Source organism: Lactuca virosa, chromosome 6, assembly GCF_052849685.1.
Source record: "Lactuca virosa cultivar CGN04683 chromosome 6, Lactuca_virosa_CGN04683_v6, whole genome shotgun sequence".
NCBI classification, from domain to species: domain Eukaryota; kingdom Viridiplantae; phylum Streptophyta; class Magnoliopsida; order Asterales; family Asteraceae; genus Lactuca; species Lactuca virosa.
The window spans coordinates 34,154,554-34,175,390 of record NC_136431.1 but is presented as its reverse complement, the minus strand read 5'-3'; the positions used below and the strand labels follow the sequence as shown (position 1 = coordinate 34,175,390).

Below are 20,837 nucleotides of genomic sequence, written 5' to 3'. Positions count from 1 at the left end.
ACAGAAACCGAAGTTGGTGGCGTTGGAGCTGTGACGATGATGGAAGTTATGGCTAACGACGGGGACATTGGGTGGCATTGGAGCTAACAATGGCGATTTATGCAGCTAAGGGTATCTTATAAGGGAATGATGGGAGTCGTTATATTAAGGGATTTTTTTTTATAATTTTTAAAAAAAGGTCCCCGAAGTTTATAGATTTTATTAAATTAGTTCCAAGGTGAAAAAAAGTATTTTTATATTGGACGTAACAGAAAATTATAACGATGTAAAGTATGATGCATTTTGAAAGCTATGCTTTGAGTTTTTTTTAAATATTAAAACTGAGTCAGTTTCTTATATTACAATGGAGTATGTCATTTTTCAACTAGTTACCTCATTCCTAGAATGGTTGGAGGCTGGTAGCTTACTAGCTTTCACAAAAAGGAATTCCTAAAAATAGCAAATTTTTTTCCTGAATATATAACTAAGAAACTTATTTATATGTAAAAATAAATTGAAAGTAATTGATATTGATCAATTTATTATATAATATCATCACAAATCATAAAATCTAGACGTCAAATAAGGACATTATTTGGTTGTTTGCCTTGAAAACTTTTAGAAAAGTTTGGATTAAAGAAATTTTCTCGCGATTTTGTTATCGTGGTTTTTTCCCGGATTATGGGTCGACTGGCCCATCTATAAATCAAATAAAATGCTTGGGCCCTTGGGCTAATATTATAACATCCTTGCATATTTATATTTGTCACATGGGTACACTTCAAACGGCCCTAATACTTTTTTTATTTTATTATGTACGTTTTTTGGATTAATATTTTAATTTAACTCTATCGTTCAATTTGATTACTTTTTATAAAAATATAATCAATAAGAGTAAATTATAAGGAACATGAATGACTCGCATCGGTAGCCGAAAGGCCTAAAATTTCGTTTTCATTAGCAAGTGATGGTGGCGATTTTGTTGTGGTGTTTGTGAGACACTTCGTTTGACACTTATCGAGTGTACAACCATAGCCTGTAGTTATAACCAAAGTTTCCTGGAGGGAGAGCGGGAGTTTGTGTATAGATCTATACGGGGTTGACACCCCACACCTGAGCTGTTCGCTACAGTTAGACTAGGTCAGTCTAAGGTGACAAACCTTACCTTAAACAAGTCGGCGTCTGAAAAACGTCATGACAGAAGGATTAGTCATTATCAAGTATGATTATAACGACTCACTTAGAGGAATTAACTTCATTATAAACTTTACGGAATACAATTTATGTTGATAACACGCATCAGTAGCAAAAAGACGTGGATGATGTTGGGATGTCATAGCAAACTTACATCGAATACGAGGTAGGAAGTTGGAGTAATCGTTTGACAAAATCAGGTAACTACAAGGTCTCCTCCCATCGAGTATGCATTAACAACACCATTCTCCCTCCATGTAACATCTCCCTATAACATTTGTTGGAAATGGAAAAAACTTGTACACACAAAGCTTAATATACTAGTGTAAGGGAAGTAGTCATGGTGGATTGTCAACATTAATCAATCTTGCCAGAATGAGCATTGGTTCTACATTGTAATAATGACGATGAAGAAGAGGATCATATATTCATCATCATATTTACGAAAGAAGTTTGGCATTCAGTGTGTAGTGTGCAGCTGATGATCTTTTTTCACTACATCACTCTCAATGATCTCAGACCGAAAAAGCACGGTCAAAGGACATGATAGATTGGCTTAACATCATGCGGCGATCACGCTAGAATTTCTTTGGGTGGTATGGAACTTTTGAAATCTTAAACTACATATTTCTAATATCAATACACATTTGAAGTTGGAAAACGAGGTACAAATTCCTATTTGTAGATCAATGCTCGAAAAAGGAAAGAATATTCATTACATTGGACAAGTTGGTGTTGCAATCCTGTCCTCAGGGCGGAGTGAGTAGGGAGACTGTCAGATGTTCGAAAAAAGAAAGAAGATCCATCAAAATGTTATTGTATTTATTTTTGTAACTTTTAATTAATTATAATATTATGATTGCTAATTTGAGTTTTTATAATGACAGGGTAATCATGAGCAAAAAAAAACATAAGATGCTCATGATCCACACTTTACGTTCAGTTAGTGATAATATTGGGGAGGATGTTATGTTGGATTTAATTTCTCTTTTAAAATAATAATATTAAACTTGAAAAAAAAATATGTTAGATTTAATTTCTCTTACATAACATCCGCTCATGCCTGGCTTATAATGTAAAGCTCGATTTGGTTGACGTTTAGTTAATTTTGTATTTTAAATTTAAACTTATTTTATCTTGTATATTCTAGGTTTTTTCTAGTTTTCATTATATTATATTTTATCTGGTGTTAAAAAATGATTATAAAAATAAAGACTAATATACATACAAAATGATATTAAATAAAACAACTATAATTACCGTAAAGTAAAATGCAATAAAAATAGAATAGGATATATAACAAATCATTTTAATCCTTTTTAAGAAAATTTATCCGATTGCACTATAGCTAGGGCTGTAAACGAACCGAACGAACACGAACGGGGCTTGTTCATGTTCGTTCGTTTAAGTTAATCGAACAAATGAACGAACACGAACGGTTAAACGAACGAGTTTTTTTGTTCATGTTCGTTCGTTTAACAAATTACATTGTTTATGTTCGTTCGTTTATGTTCGTGAACATGCTAAACGAACATAAACAAACGAATAAAGATAAGCAAACATATATGAACATAAATGAACATATAATATAGTAATGTAATCAAACACAATTAAACATATATGAAGATAAAAGGAACTTATATGAACGAACATATACAAACGTAAACGAACAACATAAACGAACGTTCATGAACATAATTGAACGAACGAGACCATTGTTCATGTTCGTTCGTTTAACTAAACGAACGAGAATTTGTGTTCATGTTCGTTCGTTTATTAAATAAACGAACTTCCCGCCGAACGGTTCACAAACAGTTCGGTGAACGTTCAGTTCGTTTACAGCCCTAACTATAGCTCTTCTAGCATACAAAATCTTCGTAAATATTTTATAAAACATTTTAACGGATGTTCCAAAACGAACTTTTTTGAGTTAGGTTTAACATGATTTTTCTCTTAAAAAAAAGAATATTTCTTTTGTTACAAGGATTATAAGATATGAATCACTACAATTTATATAAAACAATTTAAGCATTCTCCATCGATTGGGAAATTTGGTGTTCAAAGCCCAACTAAATTTAATATATTCATATCAACAACATTAGAAGCCAAAACAAATCAAGAATTCATAGCAATGTTGGATTCAAGCGTCAAAATACAAAGAATTAAGCTAAGAATCAGTAGGATCTTCTTGAGTGACAATAGCTTCAAAAACTTCAAAATATTGAGTAAGTTGTTCTTTTTGGGTTTCGATTTCATCCTCAGAGATTGCTTCAAAATCAATATTCTTCTGCTTAAACACACAACCTCCATCAGCAGACGAAATTAGCTTCATTTCACTCAAAGTTGACTCATATTCATTCCCATTTTCCTCTTTAATCATCGCCAAATTGTAAGTAAAGTTCTCTAAATCAATTCCTTTTACTTTGTACTTCACACTTGGAAACTGATCATCCACTGCATTTCCCAAAAAAAAAATGAATGTCAATAAAAAGAAAACAACTATTAACATTCGATTTATAAACTTAGAATATAAAAATAGTTAATTACAGAAGCTCATGAGTTTGATCGATCCAACTCCTCCATCGCCTTCCAATGTCGTGAATGTTATTCCAAATTCTTTTGGAATAACATTTTGTGCTAGAAATTCAAAAAATTTGAGGATGAATTCATGGAAGACCTTTGAAGCAGCTATTGAACTTTTGATCTCCAATTCCCAACTACTAACATTAGCCATATTTATTTGTTATGTCAATTTACTTGTATGAACGATATATAAATAGCAATTGAAAGAGAGGGTAGATAAGATGAGGGTCGTGGTTGACTTTTTTGTGTGATGTGGGATGTTGTACATGGCTCTTATGTTGTTGTAATGTTTGGGATTAGGCAGAACACATTTGACTGGTCAAACTTGGTTGTTCAAGTGGCTGCTAATAGCTTAATAGCTTTGAAAGTTGAAAGCCTTATGGGCCAATTGTATTTCTTTATTAGGAAACTTTAGCATGCCCATTATATGTGTTTTCTTTATTAAGGAGAAAAACTATAGATACGTTTGTGTCAAGTTTTATTGCATTATAACCAAACAAGATTACACCAACATTATTACATTAACGTTAATAGTACTTCAATCCCTTGTGAATAGTACTTAAGTGGGTTATCTTATATGGAAAACAAAAAAACCCTAAAAATCATAAAAATACATTAAAAAAATAGATAGAGATCACAAATCTTTTTTTTTTAGTTTATATTCTTAAAATCGCAAGTTTTATTATAAATTCGCTGAAAAAAAATTAAAAAATCGATTTTTTTTTTTTTTTGGTTTTTTCTCAAAAAAAAAAGTTCAGCGAATTTATTGTAAGACCTACTATTTTTAAGAATATAAACTCAAAAAAAAAGTTTTGTAATATCTAAGTATTTTTTGTTTATGCATTTTTATGATTTTTAGGGTTTTTTGTTTTTCCATAAAAACCTAAATGTAAATTATTCGGGGACTATAGTGTAAGATTGAAAACTTTTAAGTGGCAAACTTATACGTTAAGCAATAGATGGAGGACCATTTGTGTAATTATTTCAAACCAGGTGCTAGTTCCCCTGATCAGGATTTTAGGTCATTTTAGGTAACTGAAGTAAATGATATTCCAGTGGAACACGGCACACGTTCGTAAAGTTGCACCCTCAACTTTCGTCGGTTTATTCCCTTCGTCTTCCACTCGTCAAAACAATAACCTTCACAGAGACCCATATCTCTCTCTCTCTCTATCTTCAAAAACCCTAATTAAAGAATTTCATAAAACTTCGATCGCACCAGAAACCTTAGAACATCCCAATTGCTTAATTCCAATAAAAATAATCCCTTTAATTCGATCAGTGAACCGATCAATTTCAAGGAAAAACGCTTATATAGATATACGTATAATCGTATCGCATTTAAAGTATATATCTGTATATATTCCATCTGGTTTTCGTGATCACGACTTCGAAGCCTCAAATTTGTTGTGGGGCATGTCGAATTTGGGTCGGAGCCGGGTCCGGGAGGACAGATTTTACAGCCCACCGGCGATGAGAAGGTACAATCAGCAACAACAGAAACATGTACAACAAGAAGAGCAGAAAGTACAACCCCAACGACAGCAAGAAAAGCAGCAACAATCGGAGTCGTTGATGAGTAGCAGCAGTAGTGTCGTGACAACTAATTTGGATCGGTTTATGAAGCACACGACTCCAATTGTTACTGCTCAACATTTCCCTAAGGTATCGAATGAACATTCAAGAAAAAAATCAATCACAATGAAGAAATTGAACCTCTCCACTGTCTATCTTGATGCTTTATTACATTGATAATCGACAAAATGTTGAATTCGTGGCTTTAGATTAATCGCTAATCTTCAATCTTATTACGTTTTTGCGTTTAGAGCCTATTCAAATTCTTCATTTTTCTCATTTCCATTTCTGGGTAATTGATAAAATGTGAAACTTACAGATGAATTCATCATTTAGTTTGCGTTTGTTTATGCTTTAACCCTAGTGGATTCTTACTTGTTTTGTACTGTATCTAATTAGATTATACAAGAAAGCCGACATTTTGAGTAATTATCGATCATTGGTCATTGACTTCACATGTGATTATCATTTTAGCCCTAATACAATTCTTAACATCAATTATTTATTTGAATCATGATCTAAGAGATAATATTCTTGCTATCATGTAGACTAGCATGAAGGGATGGAGGAATCAAGATTCCAATTACCACCCATACTTCATACTTGGTGATCTTTGGGAATCTTTAAAGGAATGGAGTGCATATGGAGTTGGAGTTCCTCTTGTGTTAAATGAAAGTGACTCTGTTGTTCAATACTATGTCCCATTTCTATCTGCCATTCAACTCTATGTAGATCCATCATCACCCCTAACCACCACAAGGTAAACTTCTTTTAAAATATTCATCTCCAATGGCAATATGGTAATTAAAATTTCCACTCATTTTTTGACAAAAACAGAAGACCAATTGGTGAAAGTGACTCTGATTCATCAAGAGCTACAAGTAGTGATGGAAGCTATGAAAACAATGTTGCAAAAAACTTCAATAAACTCATGATTAGAAGTGATAATTTAGAGGAAAACGAGATTAGAAACCCACCTGGGCTTCTAATCTTTGAATATTTTGAACGTGCTTTACCATATCATCGTGCGCCTTTAGCTGACAAGGTAATCCCTTCAAGGGTATTTATGGTAATTCACTTGATTACTAATGTTATTGATTCATGAGTTTTACAATTGTCATTGATCTCATGATCTCATCAGATATCAGATCTTGCATCAAAGTTTCCAGAATTGAAATCATATCGAAGCTGTGATTTAACTCAATCAAGTTGGGTTTCTGTTGCTTGGTAAATATTCTATTTTTTTTACACATAATTTGCTATTTCCTTCAATCTTTCCCTAATTTTTACCACTTTTTTCCAGGTATCCTATATATAGAATCCCTGTGGGCCCATCTTTACAAAATCTTGATGCCAGTTTCTTGACTTTTCATTCTCTTTCAACACCATTAAAAAGTATCCCTCAATCTTTCTATCTGCTTATTTACTTACACGGGTCATAGTTTTTTTGTACAAAAGAGACAAAAAGTTGACATCTTTTTTTAAATTTTAAAAAAAGATTTGTGTGTGATATTGTGATTCAGGTGTGGAAGGTGATAAGTCAAGTATGATTGAAGTTCATGATGTTGGGATTTCATTACCGATTTTTGGGCTTGCTGTTTACAAGTTCAAGAGTTCTGATTGGACACAAAGTGGGATTCATGGAGCTGAAAAAGTGGATTCTTTGATGCATTCTACTGAGAATTGGTTGAGGAGTTTGAATGCATATCACCCGGATTTTGTGTTTTTTAAAAATCATGACTTTTGGAGGTAGGATTTAGGAAGAAGATGTGGTGAAAGAGATTAGGTAAAAAAGAAAAAACTGACAAATGTTTATGTTTTTGGTTAAAGAAAGTGAGTAGAGAGAGTCCATGTTGGGGCTTTTGGATGATTTGATTTGAAGGGTTTTTGTTTTGGAATGATGGAACTTTGTTGATATGATATGGATGTTGTAGTGTATAAACTATATAGTAGGATTTGTAAACTAATGTGGTAAATTTTAAATTAATTTGTAGGAATGATTTTAAATTGTTGGTGTGTTGTCATGGTTAATTGTGTCTTTCAAAGAATGTTATAGACAAATACCCATTGTTATTCTAATCTTAGGTAAAATTATTTCTTGAAAATCAATTTGAATTTCAACTTTAGATGTAATCTTATTACCAACTTTTTATAATACTTCTTGAATTTGGTGTATATTTATCTTGTTTAAGTGTGAAATTTATTGTAAAATTGTAAGAGTTGTAATTGTTGAGCTAACTTTGAAAATCACTCTAAAATTTCCAAAATAAGTCTCATGTAAAAAAAACATTGACAAAGTTTGGATGTCTTTTAAGTCAAGTTTACTATATTAGTTCTCACTTCTTTTTTGATAAAGCTAGTAATGGGTCGACCTGGGTTAGGTTCGTGTTCAATCCATTTATTCAAATACTTCTTGATAGAGCTGGTAATGGGTTGACTTGGGTTAGGTTCGTGTTCAACCCATTTATTAATTGGGTTGAACATTTCAACCCAACTCAACCTTTTTATTTAAATGGATACATATTTCCAATCCAACCCAACCTTTCAGATAAATGAGTTGTCATCGGGTTGATCCATTTATGTAATTCTCAATCCAACCTATTAAATAAATAGGTTAAATCTGAATTAACCCATTTAAAATAAAAAAGTAAATAAATTAACTAAAGATTATACCACTTAAATTAGTTCAAAACTTAAATAAACTTTCAAAGTATAATAAAAGCTGAATCCCAATTCACAAATACAAAAAAATTGTTCGAATAACATTAAAGATATGTAATTTCGAAATGATTTTGAAGAGTGACTAGTGTTGCTGGCGCAAAGAAAAAAGATTAGAATTAAGATTGCATTTTTTAAAACATAAATAATAATACAACATTGTAATTTATAAATTAATACTTAGATTAATACATTATAATATTTAAATAATTATTAAATTAAATATATATTAAAGTTAAATGGGTTGGTGGGGTAAAAATGGATTGACAACATTTACCCAACCCAACCTATTTAATTAAATGGGTTAGAGGCGGGTTGACCCATTTATCCTAAATGGGTTGAAAACGTCAACCCAACTTGCTAATTTTGGGTTAGGCTCGGGTTGGGTTGGTGGATTGGGTCGATTTTTGCCAGCTCTACTTCTTGAACTATCGAATATTAGATCTTTTCTCTGTATACCGATCGTTGCCAACCCTTTCAACGGATATATAAGGCACAACACTAAAAGAAAAGTTTGTCATAACGCCAAGCCGGAATGAATCACATGCATATAACGTGGTAAAATGCATATGGAAACCCAATGGCATGATAAAGATATTCACCATGGTAATAACAATGTATACTTAAGGTATAGGTGAACGCAATACATGATATGCATCCCTCAATTTTTCATCATTGTGAATAGCTTTTTGACACGCATGGAAGGAGCCAACTGACCACACCGTCGTGTCAACATGCATTCATCTCACATGCACCGATGAACCAAAAGTACCATGCATGCCCCAATGATCACAAATGCAAATGTGATACCTATATAACTAATGTTCATCAACGTATACAACTTGTAAGTACAAGATATATAAACTTATTTACCAAATATGACTCACGTATATAAAAACTCATGCAACACATAATCGCAATATATGCAACGCATGCCCTTTACAAACATGACTCGTTTGTTGTGTGTCATGTTTAAAACTAGACATGTACTCACTTGTCACTTGGACGCTGAATTCAAATTTCACATCCTTCCTACTTCTCGTGCAAGACTATGACCCTATCATAGTAAGTTTGGCACAACTGTTAGTATTGAGATATTAGTGTTGGGATAGTAATAAGCAAACTTGTAACACGTGTAATTTGTGACCAGAAGTTTTAGCCTTAAGTGTAGTTATATAGAAATATTTTTTTTACTAAATTAAATAAAATAAAAATTATAAAAATGAGGCATTTAAAATTTCTGAGTTAAGTAATATAAAATTAGCTAAACTAAAATTTAGTTGTAATTGATTGGGTGAAAGTTGAAGTTAAAAGCACCAAGGTTAGGAATTGAGGAATGAAATTGGAATGAACTCATTTGTTAGGATATGCACTTATTTGTAAGAAATTTTATCATTGAATTAGAATATAAGAAGCTAGAAAGGTTATTTAGAAAGTCAACTTTGGTTAAACTGAAAATATATATGTTGAGTGGCCAATCTTGTCAATTATGAAAACTTAGGCATGACTTTGACTTAACATTGTTAACTAGATCTTGGACCTTAAATGTCAATATATTAACTAACTAGGTTTAAGGTAGGAATTGTTAAGTTAGAGATGTTTATTGGGTGTTCATAACTTCAGTTTGATACTAGAACTCCAACTGATCTTCAATTCTCTTATTTAGTTCACATTCTTTCAAACCAAATTCCATTTGTTATCCAATATGAAAAAGTCCAAATGAGGGGAAGAAGAGAGGTTAGGGTTTAAATGTTCAAAACTTTCACCAATTAACAACTTAAGTCTCGTTACTTTCTAAAATTTGACTTGGTTCTAATATTGTTTGGTTTTAGATTCAAGTGTTCTAATACCAAAATATTGATAGAACTAGGGGTGTTCAAAAATATCCGCATCCGAGGATCCTATCCGAAAATCCGAAATTCCGAACTGAAATTATCCGAAATTTTGGATATCCGGAATTTCGGATTCGGATACGGATAGTGGATTTATGAATTTTCGGATATTTCGGATATCCGATATCCGAAAATTATTTTTTATTAATATTCTTAATTTATTTATTATAAGAAAATGGGATTACAAAGACTTTGTTAGTGACTTATGGTTTGTGTGTTACGTGTTTTTTGTTTTGTTTATGTATATCTTTAGTAGATGAATACGTATTCTGTTTGTTTGATTGTGAAACTGTTTTACGCAAATGAATGTTGGATTATTATTATTTAATTATTAGAATGATTGATTGTTGTTTAAAAAATTAAAGAAAACAATGATGCATTTTAGATGGGAGTTTGATATTTGAATGTGTTTTATGTCTCTCTCATTGTGAAGTTTTTTTACATAATAAATGGATTTTGGTTAAACACTTTTATACGTTAATATTAAATAGTCAATTGCCGCAATATATTTGGTTTCAAAAACAAGTACAACAAAGTAATAGTTTGATCTTGATTTTGCATTTAACTGGCAGTAGTGTATGAGAGTTTGTTGCTATTAGCTGTTTAAAAGTTAAAATTTCAATTGTAAATTTAGTTTGTTGCATTATTATATATTAAATATATTTTATAAGAAAACAATAATTTTTTTGGATATCCGGTTTCAGTATCCGAATCCGTATCCGAAATTTCGGATACGGATACGGATATTGATATTAACTATCCGAAATTTTCGGATATCCGAAATTCGGATATCCTAATTTTCGGATATCCGGTTTTGAACACCCCTAGATAGAAGTTCATCTCATTGACCAATTTGAGTTTATGAAACTTCAATGGCGATTGTAAAACACTAACTTCATGAATCAATCATTTGATCTAGTAAAACTTGAAGTTGATCATTGTCTAAGCTTAATGATATGATTCAGATGTAGGTTTTATGATTTTAAGTTCAAAATATGGTGTTAAACCCTTGAAGTGAAGCAATGATGGATCTAGGAGCTTTAATGGAGTTTTTAAGCTCACAATTGGACAAATCTCTCATAAACTCAATAAGTTGTGACAAAATTATGTTTATAAGACCTAATTATGCTTTCTAGTTAGGTATTGCCATCATCATTCCAAAACATAAATGGAAATCATTTTGTAGAAATCAATATTTTAGTTTTGAAGCTTAAACTTAAAGTTTTGAGAAAACCACATAGATCTAGGATTTTAACCTAATGATGTTATGTGGATATAGAACATAACTAAAACGATTTTTGGAATTATTTTAAGTACTAGAATTCATTTGAGTTGGTTTTAGAAGTGTTAGAATCACATTAGGTAAAGTAGGATGCCAATTTTAGGAGTTTTTCACATTTTTGTACAAACATGGGTGTTCTACCCGAACGAGTAAACATCTACATGAACTTAGGAAGTTTATTTTGGTACATATATATGAGCTTAGGGGTCATGAGGGTGCTCCCAATACTTCCCTTAAGGTAATATAAGATAGTTTAAGAGGCCACTAAGTGTCATCAAGTATATATGAACATAAATAGAGTAACTAAGATTAATTAAGTATGATATCTTACACAATTAAGCATTTATATCGTGCTTATGAACCCTTCATATACCTTAAGGAGCTTGTTGGATGATATTATACATTTGAGATGTTTATGGATTTTTCATAGGAGCTTATTCAAGGTAGTCTACACTTTGAGGTGAGATTCATTACCCAAGAATATGTGTACTTTGAAACTTTACTTGATTTGATTTGTTATATGTATTTACTACTTGAGATCCTATATGATATATGTGTGCATTCACAAAACGATTTTTAGAAAGAGTTTTAGAATATAGATAAATATTTTGGTGTTTTGAAAACCTTTTTAGAGGTTTGAGTTGAGGCTTAGAGTGTTGACCTTATCCATTACCTTTAAGAGTTAGATTAGTAATGTTCACTAAGATTTCCAAGTCTAACCAACCATGTTTGGAGTCATTATGTAATATAGATCAACCATATACTATATTATATATATATATATATATATATATATATATATATATATATATATATATATATATATATTTGGATTCTTAATACAATATGAGTAAAGAGATATGCGTTCCTCTGGTTTACATGACTGTAGCTCTCTTCCCTTCATGTTTATGCAGAACAAACTGCTTATAAATCAACATTAAAGAAAGTTGACAATACTAGTCCCTGAACAAACTCACTTCGTCGACTTTTCTCCTCCTTATCTTCACCAGAAACTATAGCACCCTTTTGTTTCTCACTCCTGAATATATATATATATATATATATATATATATATATATATATATATATATATAATCCCCATATCAGTAACAAAATGTAAAATTGGTTTCTAGTTTATTAATTATAAAGCTTTTCTTTTTATTTAGACACATCAGATTTTATCTAACAAAAACCTATTTATTATCATGAATTTTCTTCATCTATTTGTCATTTTTTAAAGGCGTGTCATGTTTTTAATGAGAAAGATTATTTGAGAATATAACATTCGTGTCATGTTTTTAATAAGAAAAGATTATTTCAGAATATAATTTGTGTCATGTTTTTAATAAAAAAGATTACTTGACAATACTAACATTTAATGATAAAAATAAAATATGCCAGTTAGGAATTTATAAAGATTTAAATGCAATGAGATTTTTTTTCTGTAGAAAGATTTGCAATTTAAATAATTAAAACTGTAATGCAAGAATTGGCATTAGTGATTCTTACCTTGTCAAGAAATCTTTATTTGAGCCTTCCACTATTGAAACTGCTGCAGTAGAGGAATGAGATTGATCTTTTGACACGTCATCATCAGGGGTATTATTGTAAATAAAAGAAGACAACAATGGATCAGGTTCTGTGTTCATAGATGATGATGATGGAATCAGAAATGAAGAACCTCCAAGAACAGACTGCAAGTTTCCTTCTCTTAATTCCTTTTTCAAAATAGAAAAAGTTGAATTTGATCCAACTCTACGCAATCTCCTCTTGCGTTGAACGTTTTATTAAGTCAAGAAATAGCAACATAAAATAATTTTAAAGTAACTATTATAAAAATAAGGAATGAGTTTAATAAAAAGTAAAAAGGATATCTTTAGAAGACTTCCATGTTGCATTGTAATATGGCTCACTAAACCAGTTCCCACTTTTTTTGCACATATGGGGCATACCTGTAAGTATACATACAGAAAATTATATAATGAATAACAGTTTTGGGGGTTTATTATATTTTATATGTAAGAAGAAAGTGGTGAAAAACTGAAAATTATAATGATAATGATAATGATAATGATACCCCATTCTTTGCTTGAACTGTGTGTTCTTCGTCGATGTGACAACAGAGACCTACAATGTCAAAATCTTCAGCACAGAATGGGCATAAGTACTCAGGTCGTGGTTCATCATCGGTTTCTTCTACAAGATGAAATGCGTCTGATTAGAAACATGGATGTTAGAATTGAAACTGATTTCACTGGAATCGGAATCTATAAAGAAGGAAAAAAGTTAATGGGAGTTTAATTTGGTTCATATGCTTATATGAGCTTTTATTAGGGTTTGTGTTTGTTTGTGTAAGTTGAGAGACTAGATAGTTCGTAAATATAGAAGAAAGTATTGGAGAAAAGGGAGAGATTTTGGTTTTGTAAGGCTAGAAATTGAAAAATCTTAAATTTCTACTTCATCTTTCATCCGTGATTGAGATTTTCTCTAATAGTTTGCAGAAGGATAGATGAATGATAAGATTATACCGGAAACACAATCGTCGATCACTGCATATGAAATTAGCATCATTTCCCCCAAAAAGCAAAACAGAAAAATGGAACTTTTAAACCCTAACACGCTTTTTAGAAAAACGTCGGTGGATATCAAAATAATTCATATGCATTTCTTAGTGATTTATCAGAAGAGAGGTAAACCTAACAGTTTGAATCAATCAATCGCATGATCAATTGATCATATACATGTACTTCAAAATTAAAGTAAGCAACAGTGAATTCCTAAAATCATTGCAATCTCTAACGCGGTTTCTCAAAAGAAAAATCAAATTAACAAAAGAAACACAAACCTGATCGAGATTGATACCGCCTTAGAGAAGAATTCGAAGTAGAGAAACGAGTCCATGAATTTGTGTCCATTTCCTTTGATCCGAATCGTGAATGTTCAAATTTATCTCAAATAAGAAAAAATCCCGAATTTTTTAGGGAAATTCAGATAATCTGTTTGATCATCCGTCGATAAACACAAATTTGTGTATGTATTGGTTTGATTTCGGAGGAGAAAGTTGTGTAATTTCTAGAGAGAAAGAGAGCACAGAGGAACTCTCCACCAAACTCCCCTGCTCAGGGTATGTTAATGTTATATATTGTTAGCTTCTTACAGACCATAAAGTCCCTCATGTTTGTAGGAAAGTTATATTTTACCCTTTAAGTTTTAATGTTGTTTCACTCGAGTCCATTGGCAATTTTAATAGGAAAATACTAAAATAGTCAAATTTCTAAATAATCTGGTATAAAATAGCCTAAACTTTCACATGTTCTTCAAAATATTCTCTTATTTTGCAATGGTATATTGTAAAATTTAAATATTAAAAGATACTTAGATATTTTCTCTGCATCTTGTTCTTATCAGGAAATAATTTATATATTTATAAAAATAGATTTTCTAATAAGTGTCTAAGAAACAATAATTATGAAAAATATTATTATAATTAAATATGAAATACATTAATTATATGTATCATATTTTTCAATAAATACTCTCTATAATTAATTTATTTCACATTTAATTATGTTAATATTTTTCATAATTAATACTTTTTATGTGTGCATTTACGACACATGTTAGAAAAATCTCATTTTTACATTAATTTTTGTAAATTTCTTTCAATATAATGGTTGTTTGATAGTTACTGATTGGGTCAAGTCAATGTTTAATTGAATCACACTCAACCTCTATTAGACCCAATAAAAGATACTATATCAATAGTTATAGGAACGAATCATAGGCTTTTAAATATAGTATCAAACAATTTGAATTTAACCCAGTCAAATTGAACCTCTTATCAGGCCAGTAAGAAACATATCAAACAATTTTTTTAGCAATATAAAGCTTGATTGGATTTTCTAACATGTGTTGATATACGGTTTGTTGAGTCTAATAAAAGTTGAGTCTGATTCAATCAAACATTTTGGGCTAACTTTAATTACATATACATAAATTGTCGATTTGGGAAAAGAAGATAAATGAAATAACAATTTGATAAAAGATATGTTACTCATATAGTTCATTGATGGAGATTTATGTTGATTAAGTCGATTAAAATGGACAATAATACTATTGACAACTAGATGAGTGACCCTGCTTCGCGGGGGTCCGGATTTGTGAACATTTTTTGGTCCTACATGTGGGAGATCTGGAGTGAACGTGTTATGGGAATTGGAAACCATCGGTTGATTGTAAAACGGATCATGATCCTCACTTTTTTTTGTGCAATTGTTACACTCCAAATCGAAGTACTCAATAAACAAATATTTACTTTTTGATGCATAAAATGATAATAGAGTAAGCTACAAATTGGGTGTATGGTGATTATCCCTCCAATTCTGGTGAAATCAAGTGGTAAAATCTCACCTTCATATTACATTAAAAGTGAATAATTAAAAGCAAAAGAAAGAAAAATACATTTCAGAAAATTACAAATAAACAATGTGGGTTAAATGCAAGAAAAAGCAACACACTTCTAATTTTTTCCAATAACCGCATTGAACTTTGAAAATATATACAATTTGGAACGGAAAAATCTCCAGTTCTTGATTCCATTTACCTCAGCATTTCGACTTTCATCAGCTACTATAGATGTATTCATTTGAATTCCAGTCCCCTAAAAGAGTTACAAACCAAAAAACTATAAGTTTGTGCCAAACCAATAATTCATGTATATTCGGATAACAGGTAAGATCATAAAAATAAAATTTATTGGAAAAACTGTGTAAAAAATTAATATTAAAAAAAAACATAAAATTTGACAGACAAATTATTAGTATTCAATTTGGATAAAGGTAAATGAACAACTAATCAGTTAAACAGACCCATGAACTAACTTACCTCTTGGCAAAATCCTTGTACACGGACTGCCCCCCAAAGTCTTCCTGCAAGCATAACGGAAAAGAAAAAAAAATTAATCTTAAAGATGCAAAGTTTTTCTAAAAATAATCTTGGTAAGCCGTCAAGAAATGTGCATTAAGAATCTAAAATATGTGATAACGTTTGCATACGGTCTTCAATGGTGAGTGGTAATTGCCCGAGGGGAGAATGAATCAGGTCTGTCATAAAACAAAAACACTATCAATAAGAAACAACTGAAGTTGGTCTTTTTCTTGATTTTAGAATACCAGATAAGTTGGTGTTTTGCTTTACAGGACAATGTTGTCGAGCTGTAACACAGGGAGCATCAAAAAAAAACCTTAAAAATCAAGAACACATGATTGTTAGTGGTTTATACATCGTAGTTAAAAAAATGAATTTTGAAGTATTTATAAACATAGGTAACTAATTACCGTTTTACCCTCATTCAAAAGGATTCCTTTGGAGAGAATGATGTGTAGTTGATGATTGAGTATATAATTTAATTGGTGTTGTTGTTGCGTATGGGTGATTTCCATTGTTCTTCGTCACACCAACTGCAAAAATAACTTGGCACAAAAATAAAAACCCAGTTCATGGTTGAGTATATAATTTAATTGTTTAAGCCTTTGAAGCACCTGTTTTTGGTTAAAAGGTTGTCAACAACACATCTCCAATCAGCCCTATCAATAATACAAAAGCAGATAATTATCAATAAATGGAGTGAATAAAGTGTAAAAATTGAGTAAAAAAATGATATAAAATTACCTGAAAAACACCAATGCTTTATCTAAATTTCACATATTTACAAGGGACACAGTAAAAGATCAACAACATCATAGTGCTTGGAAATCTCTGCATCCACAGAGTACAACAGATGTAAGAAACATTAACATTTGGTTGTAACATTTCATCGAGCACTTGGTGTGCATCATCAAACTCACTTTCAAAAATTAGGGCCGCTTGCCTTCAATGGAAGTACATCACAGATGCATGTGCAAGAATAAAAATACATGTACATAATATATATGGAATTAGTTCCAGCAAGAATAGCGACATTAACAACTTAAGGGCTTATATTTATTACAGAAGTTATGTTGATAGCATGGTATCATCACAACATTCTTGAAATATATGTATATGAGATATACCTGGTGTATCTATACGGTATTAACCTTGTTAAGCTCCTTATAAAGCTTCTGAAAAATGAAACCCCAATCTTTGTTGGTGACATCGAAAAATTTGTGTTGTATACTTATCTAGTATCATGTTACCTTACTGTTTTAATAGTTATAACATGTTGTGGTTTCATCATCAAAGCTGGAAGTTTCTTTATTCTTCACTCACGTATTGGTTATTATTCCTTTAGAAATTAACCAATGAAATATATGGTATAATCATCAACTCTGTTGCTGAAGGTTGATTTGACTAAATTATGAAACAATTAATTAGACGTCAAAATTAGAATTTCAGAGTTGAAGTGACTCAAATTACCTGAAGAAACAAAAGGATTAAATATGATTGAAATCATGTAAGCATATGTGGAGTTATATCATATCAGAGATATGGGACTTAACATTGTACTATGATACTTCATTCTTCATCCCTGAAACAACACATGAAATGCTTTCAAGTTTCGATATTGATCACTTGGGTTTTCGGTGTTAAAAGAAAGGGTATTTGGGTCATTATCATTACCTGCTACAAATAAGTTGTTTGTGTGTTACTCTGGAACCAGAAAAGGATCATGCTCCTTAACTGAAACATCGCATGCTTTCATTAGTATTGAAAAAAGAAAAAAAAACAAAGCAAGACATTTCCTCAAACAGTTGGTGTTCATCTAAATTTACAATTTTTTTCAAAAAGCAAGCTTGTTTAGATGAACCTAAAGGATGCAGAACCAGCATCAATGTAAATTTTTTAGAAAAAAAAAGATAATAACCTGGAAATTTAGTGGCCACCCTTGTCGAGCTCCAGGTGTCAAGAGAAAATGGTGATGAAACACCAACTGTTTCCCCTCCGTTATTCTTCCCATCTTACCTACCAAACACCAAACAATTGCCCGTTCACCACCCGTTCACGATGAGAACATCAAAGCCATGTGTTAGTTCCGTTTTTCAGTTCCAGTCAAGAACACAATAACAAACACCCATCAAACCCAATTGAATCGATCTGAACGACACCCAACATGCAGTCGGAACGCTGCCTACCACCGCCATGATAACCCACCTCTTTCTATCGGTCCTAACAGCCTCCCCCGTCACGATGGAACAACCATGCTTTCTCCATTTGGGTTTGCTGCAGGACGAACCAAATAGAAGAGGAAGAAGTTGTGGAGCCGCCTACTGCCGCCGTTGAGTGTCGATCCCCATACCCCTGTTCGTCAATCACCATCGAGACCAAGTCTCTTTTCCCATTTCCTTCTCTTCGGCCCCATCGGAGACCTTTTCTCCCCACTAATCGAACCCCGTCGCACCCACATCTTCATCTTCTGTCGAGCAAAACTCCACCGAAGACCACGTCTTCGTCACTGCTGCTGCTCGCGTCCCTTTTTGCTGCCTCTTCCCTTTTGCCTCGTCAAACCCCAGAGATCTCTTCCCCACTACCTCTCTTCCCAAATCAAAATTTCATCGGAGCCCTTATTTACAGAGAAAGCTGCAGCGGATGATGCTTGCATCAATAAAAAAAAGCAGGATCAAGTAATATAAAAACAAACCAAAAACATAATCGAGACATAAACCCTTGGAAAAAAAACAGAACACGAACCTGAAGCAGCAAGGAACGAAGCAGGGAAAGCAAAAGACACCTGATGATTTCCTTTTGATTTTAGATTTTCTTTTATCTGGAAACACAGGAAACACCTACTGGGAAAAAACCTGTTCGTCTTTCCCATTCCCTCTCAATTTGTGGTGTGGAAGGATCTGGAAGATAAACATGAAATAGAGTCACACAACAACAGCGACAATGAGCAACACGTGTACAGACAATACAATTAATTCCATAAAACACCCGTATACCAAAACGAATCTGAAACTGCAATTTAAGGTATAACCAAGGGACCATTTTTGCCAAAAAAACAGAAGTTTACTATTCATCTTTTAACACAACTTTAATATATATATATATATATATATATATATATATATATATATAATAAGAATATAACTTTACTCAAGTACACAAGTAGGAAAGTGAAAAAGTATGATGACATGCTTATCCACTTTGTCAACTACATCTCGTTTCAAAGGCACAATGCATCCAATAAATCAACTTTAACAAATATTCATTTTTGTCATTTCAATCCTTATATTTTTGTGTATACCAAACTTTATTCAACTTTAAAAGTAAGTTATAATGTTGGAAACACTGGGATAATGACTATAATACACCTATAAATTTCAATATCACTTTTACAAATCCAATATCTTAATCATATTTCATATTTATTCCTATCGGATTTTATTATAATACACCTATATATAAAATTATTGGAAGATTTATATTAATCAGCCACAATAAGGCCGGTCGGTGCACCTGTTGAATCATAAAAGTGACCCTCTTGAACTTCAGCTACCGCAGCCGCCAAGCACCCGCAGTCAAGCTCCTTCATCAGCAACCGCATCCAGAGTCTCTTCCTACCGCAGTCATTTTTACTAGATTACTTTAATTGTCTTTTATTGTAATACTCTCTATTGTCCAGTATGCCTTGCATGGCTACTGATAGAAATGTAATCTAGTGTACTTCGTGAGTCTCTATAAATAGAGCTCATTCTCTTGTACTCAAAACACATCTATTATTCTGAATACACATCTCTGAAGTTATCTTTTCTATCTCTTTATCTACGCATCACTTCTTACTCCCAATTCTTACTAGAACATAACAAATTATAACCTCTCACCAGAGCAAGTCTTCTATGACTTTATCACTAAGCTTGATCTTCCTTATTAACTCGGTTTGAATGCATTCCTTGTTATGAATCAGCTTAAGTGTATACTTGATATAACAATTGTTGTCATTTCTATTTCTTTACTTTTTCCGCAACTAACTCTCTAACTATCTAACTTATTAATATTATTGTTGAGCTTTTAGATCCTTCGAGATTAACTATTCCGCAATACTACTTGTTCTAACGTTTGTTCAAGTGTGTCTCAAAGTTTATCTCTCAACAATTGGTATCAGAGCCATAGTGGTTGCTTTTTGAAAACGGAACTCTGATTTTCAAAAGGCCTTCTACACCACTAAAGCTCATTTCTTTAAAAAAAATATTAATGGCACAATCGTTATCTCTGAACGTTTCCAACAGTGTTGGTGGTTCTAATCGAGCCCCAATATTGGTAGCAAATGAATATCATCACTGGTCACAAAGAATGGAAAGATACTTAAGGAGACTTGGTAGAGATGTATGGCGATCCGTAGAAGAAGGACCACATGTCCCAGTCCTTACACCAGTCCAAACCGACGGCGCTACAACCAGACTAGGAGGAGGTCAACCAGTCATGAACCGTCCCACCAAGGATGATCTCGATAAAATGGAAAATGATGTTGTTGCTTTTTATGAAATCTCCTGTGGAGTTGCTCCTGACAACTTCGATATTATCATAAATTGCAAATCAGCAAAAGAGATCTGGGAAGTTCTCAAGAATTTATACGAAGGCTCAGAACAAGCACAAGACAAGAAGCTTACTACCGCACTCAATGATTTCAACAACTT

The 20,837-nt window shown here is 32.1% G+C and overlaps 3 protein-coding genes and 1 long non-coding RNA gene across 5 annotated transcripts; 1 reads left to right on the top strand and 3 right to left on the bottom strand.

Annotated features, from left to right (window-relative positions):
- Positions 1–3,215: 3,215 nt before the first annotated feature.
- LOC145120972 (major strawberry allergen Fra a 1-2-like) lies at positions 3,216–3,931 on the bottom strand. Its single transcript, XM_079056757.1, has 2 exons — positions 3,721–3,931; positions 3,216–3,627 (listed from the first exon to the last, which is right to left on the bottom strand). Exons 1-2 carry the CDS (start codon positions 3,905–3,907, stop codon positions 3,341–3,343), a joined length of 474 nt encoding a protein of 157 aa, XP_078912883.1. The 5' UTR covers positions 3,908–3,931; the 3' UTR covers positions 3,216–3,340.
- Positions 3,932–4,801: 870 nt separating this feature from the next.
- On the top strand, positions 4,802–7,338 carry LOC145122367 (uncharacterized). The gene is made up of 6 exons (XM_079057975.1): positions 4,802–5,421; positions 5,880–6,091; positions 6,169–6,376; positions 6,473–6,558; positions 6,635–6,726; positions 6,855–7,338. The coding sequence occupies exons 1-6, from the start codon at positions 5,173–5,175 to the stop codon at positions 7,082–7,084; spliced, it is 1,077 nt and encodes a 358-aa protein (XP_078914101.1). The 5' UTR covers positions 4,802–5,172; the 3' UTR covers positions 7,085–7,338.
- Positions 7,339–12,024: 4,686 nt separating this feature from the next.
- LOC145122668 (protein DEHYDRATION-INDUCED 19 homolog 4-like) lies at positions 12,025–14,333 on the bottom strand. Of its 2 annotated transcripts, none has more exons than XM_079058228.1 (5): positions 14,069–14,333; positions 13,301–13,437; positions 13,098–13,175; positions 12,733–13,004; positions 12,025–12,262 (listed from the first exon to the last, which is right to left on the bottom strand). In XM_079058228.1, exons 1-5 carry the CDS (start codon positions 14,136–14,138, stop codon positions 12,148–12,150), a joined length of 672 nt encoding a protein of 223 aa, XP_078914354.1. In that variant the 5' UTR covers positions 14,139–14,333; the 3' UTR covers positions 12,025–12,147. The 2 variants fall into 2 exon arrangements, with proteins under 2 accessions (XP_078914354.1, XP_078914355.1); XM_079058229.1 differs by having other exon boundaries at positions 13,301–13,419.
- Positions 14,334–17,621: 3,288 nt separating this feature from the next.
- LOC145119369 (uncharacterized) lies at positions 17,622–18,221 on the bottom strand. The gene is made up of 3 exons (XR_013713826.1): positions 18,068–18,221; positions 17,824–17,883; positions 17,622–17,731 (listed from the first exon to the last, which is right to left on the bottom strand). It is a non-coding gene; the product is annotated as an uncharacterized LOC145119369 (long non-coding RNA).
- Between the last annotated feature and the right edge of the window lie 2,616 nt (positions 18,222–20,837).

Coding starts and splice junctions, on each gene's coding strand:
- LOC145120972 (XM_079056757.1), bottom strand. CDS start 3,907: ATGGCTAATGTTAGTAGTTGGGAATTGGAGATCAAAAGTTCAATAGCT. Junction 3,628..3,720: donor GATCAAACTCATGAGCTTCT/GTAATTAACTAT, acceptor TGGGAAATGCAG/TGGATGATCAGTTTCCAAGT.
- LOC145122367 (XM_079057975.1), top strand. CDS start 5,173: ATGTCGAATTTGGGTCGGAGCCGGGTCCGGGAGGACAGATTTTACAGC. Junction 5,422..5,879: donor CTGCTCAACATTTCCCTAAG/GTATCGAATGAA, acceptor GCTATCATGTAG/ACTAGCATGAAGGGATGGAG. Junction 6,377..6,472: donor GTGCGCCTTTAGCTGACAAG/GTAATCCCTTCA, acceptor TGATCTCATCAG/ATATCAGATCTTGCATCAAA.
- LOC145122668 (XM_079058228.1), bottom strand. CDS start 14,138: ATGGACACAAATTCATGGACTCGTTTCTCTACTTCGAATTCTTCTCTA. Junction 13,176..13,300: donor CAGTTCAAGCAAAGAATGGG/GTATCATTATCA, acceptor GTATACTTACAG/GTATGCCCCATATGTGCAAA. Junction 13,005..13,097: donor AACATGGAAGTCTTCTAAAG/ATATCCTTTTTA, acceptor ACTTAATAAAAC/GTTCAACGCAAGAGGAGATT.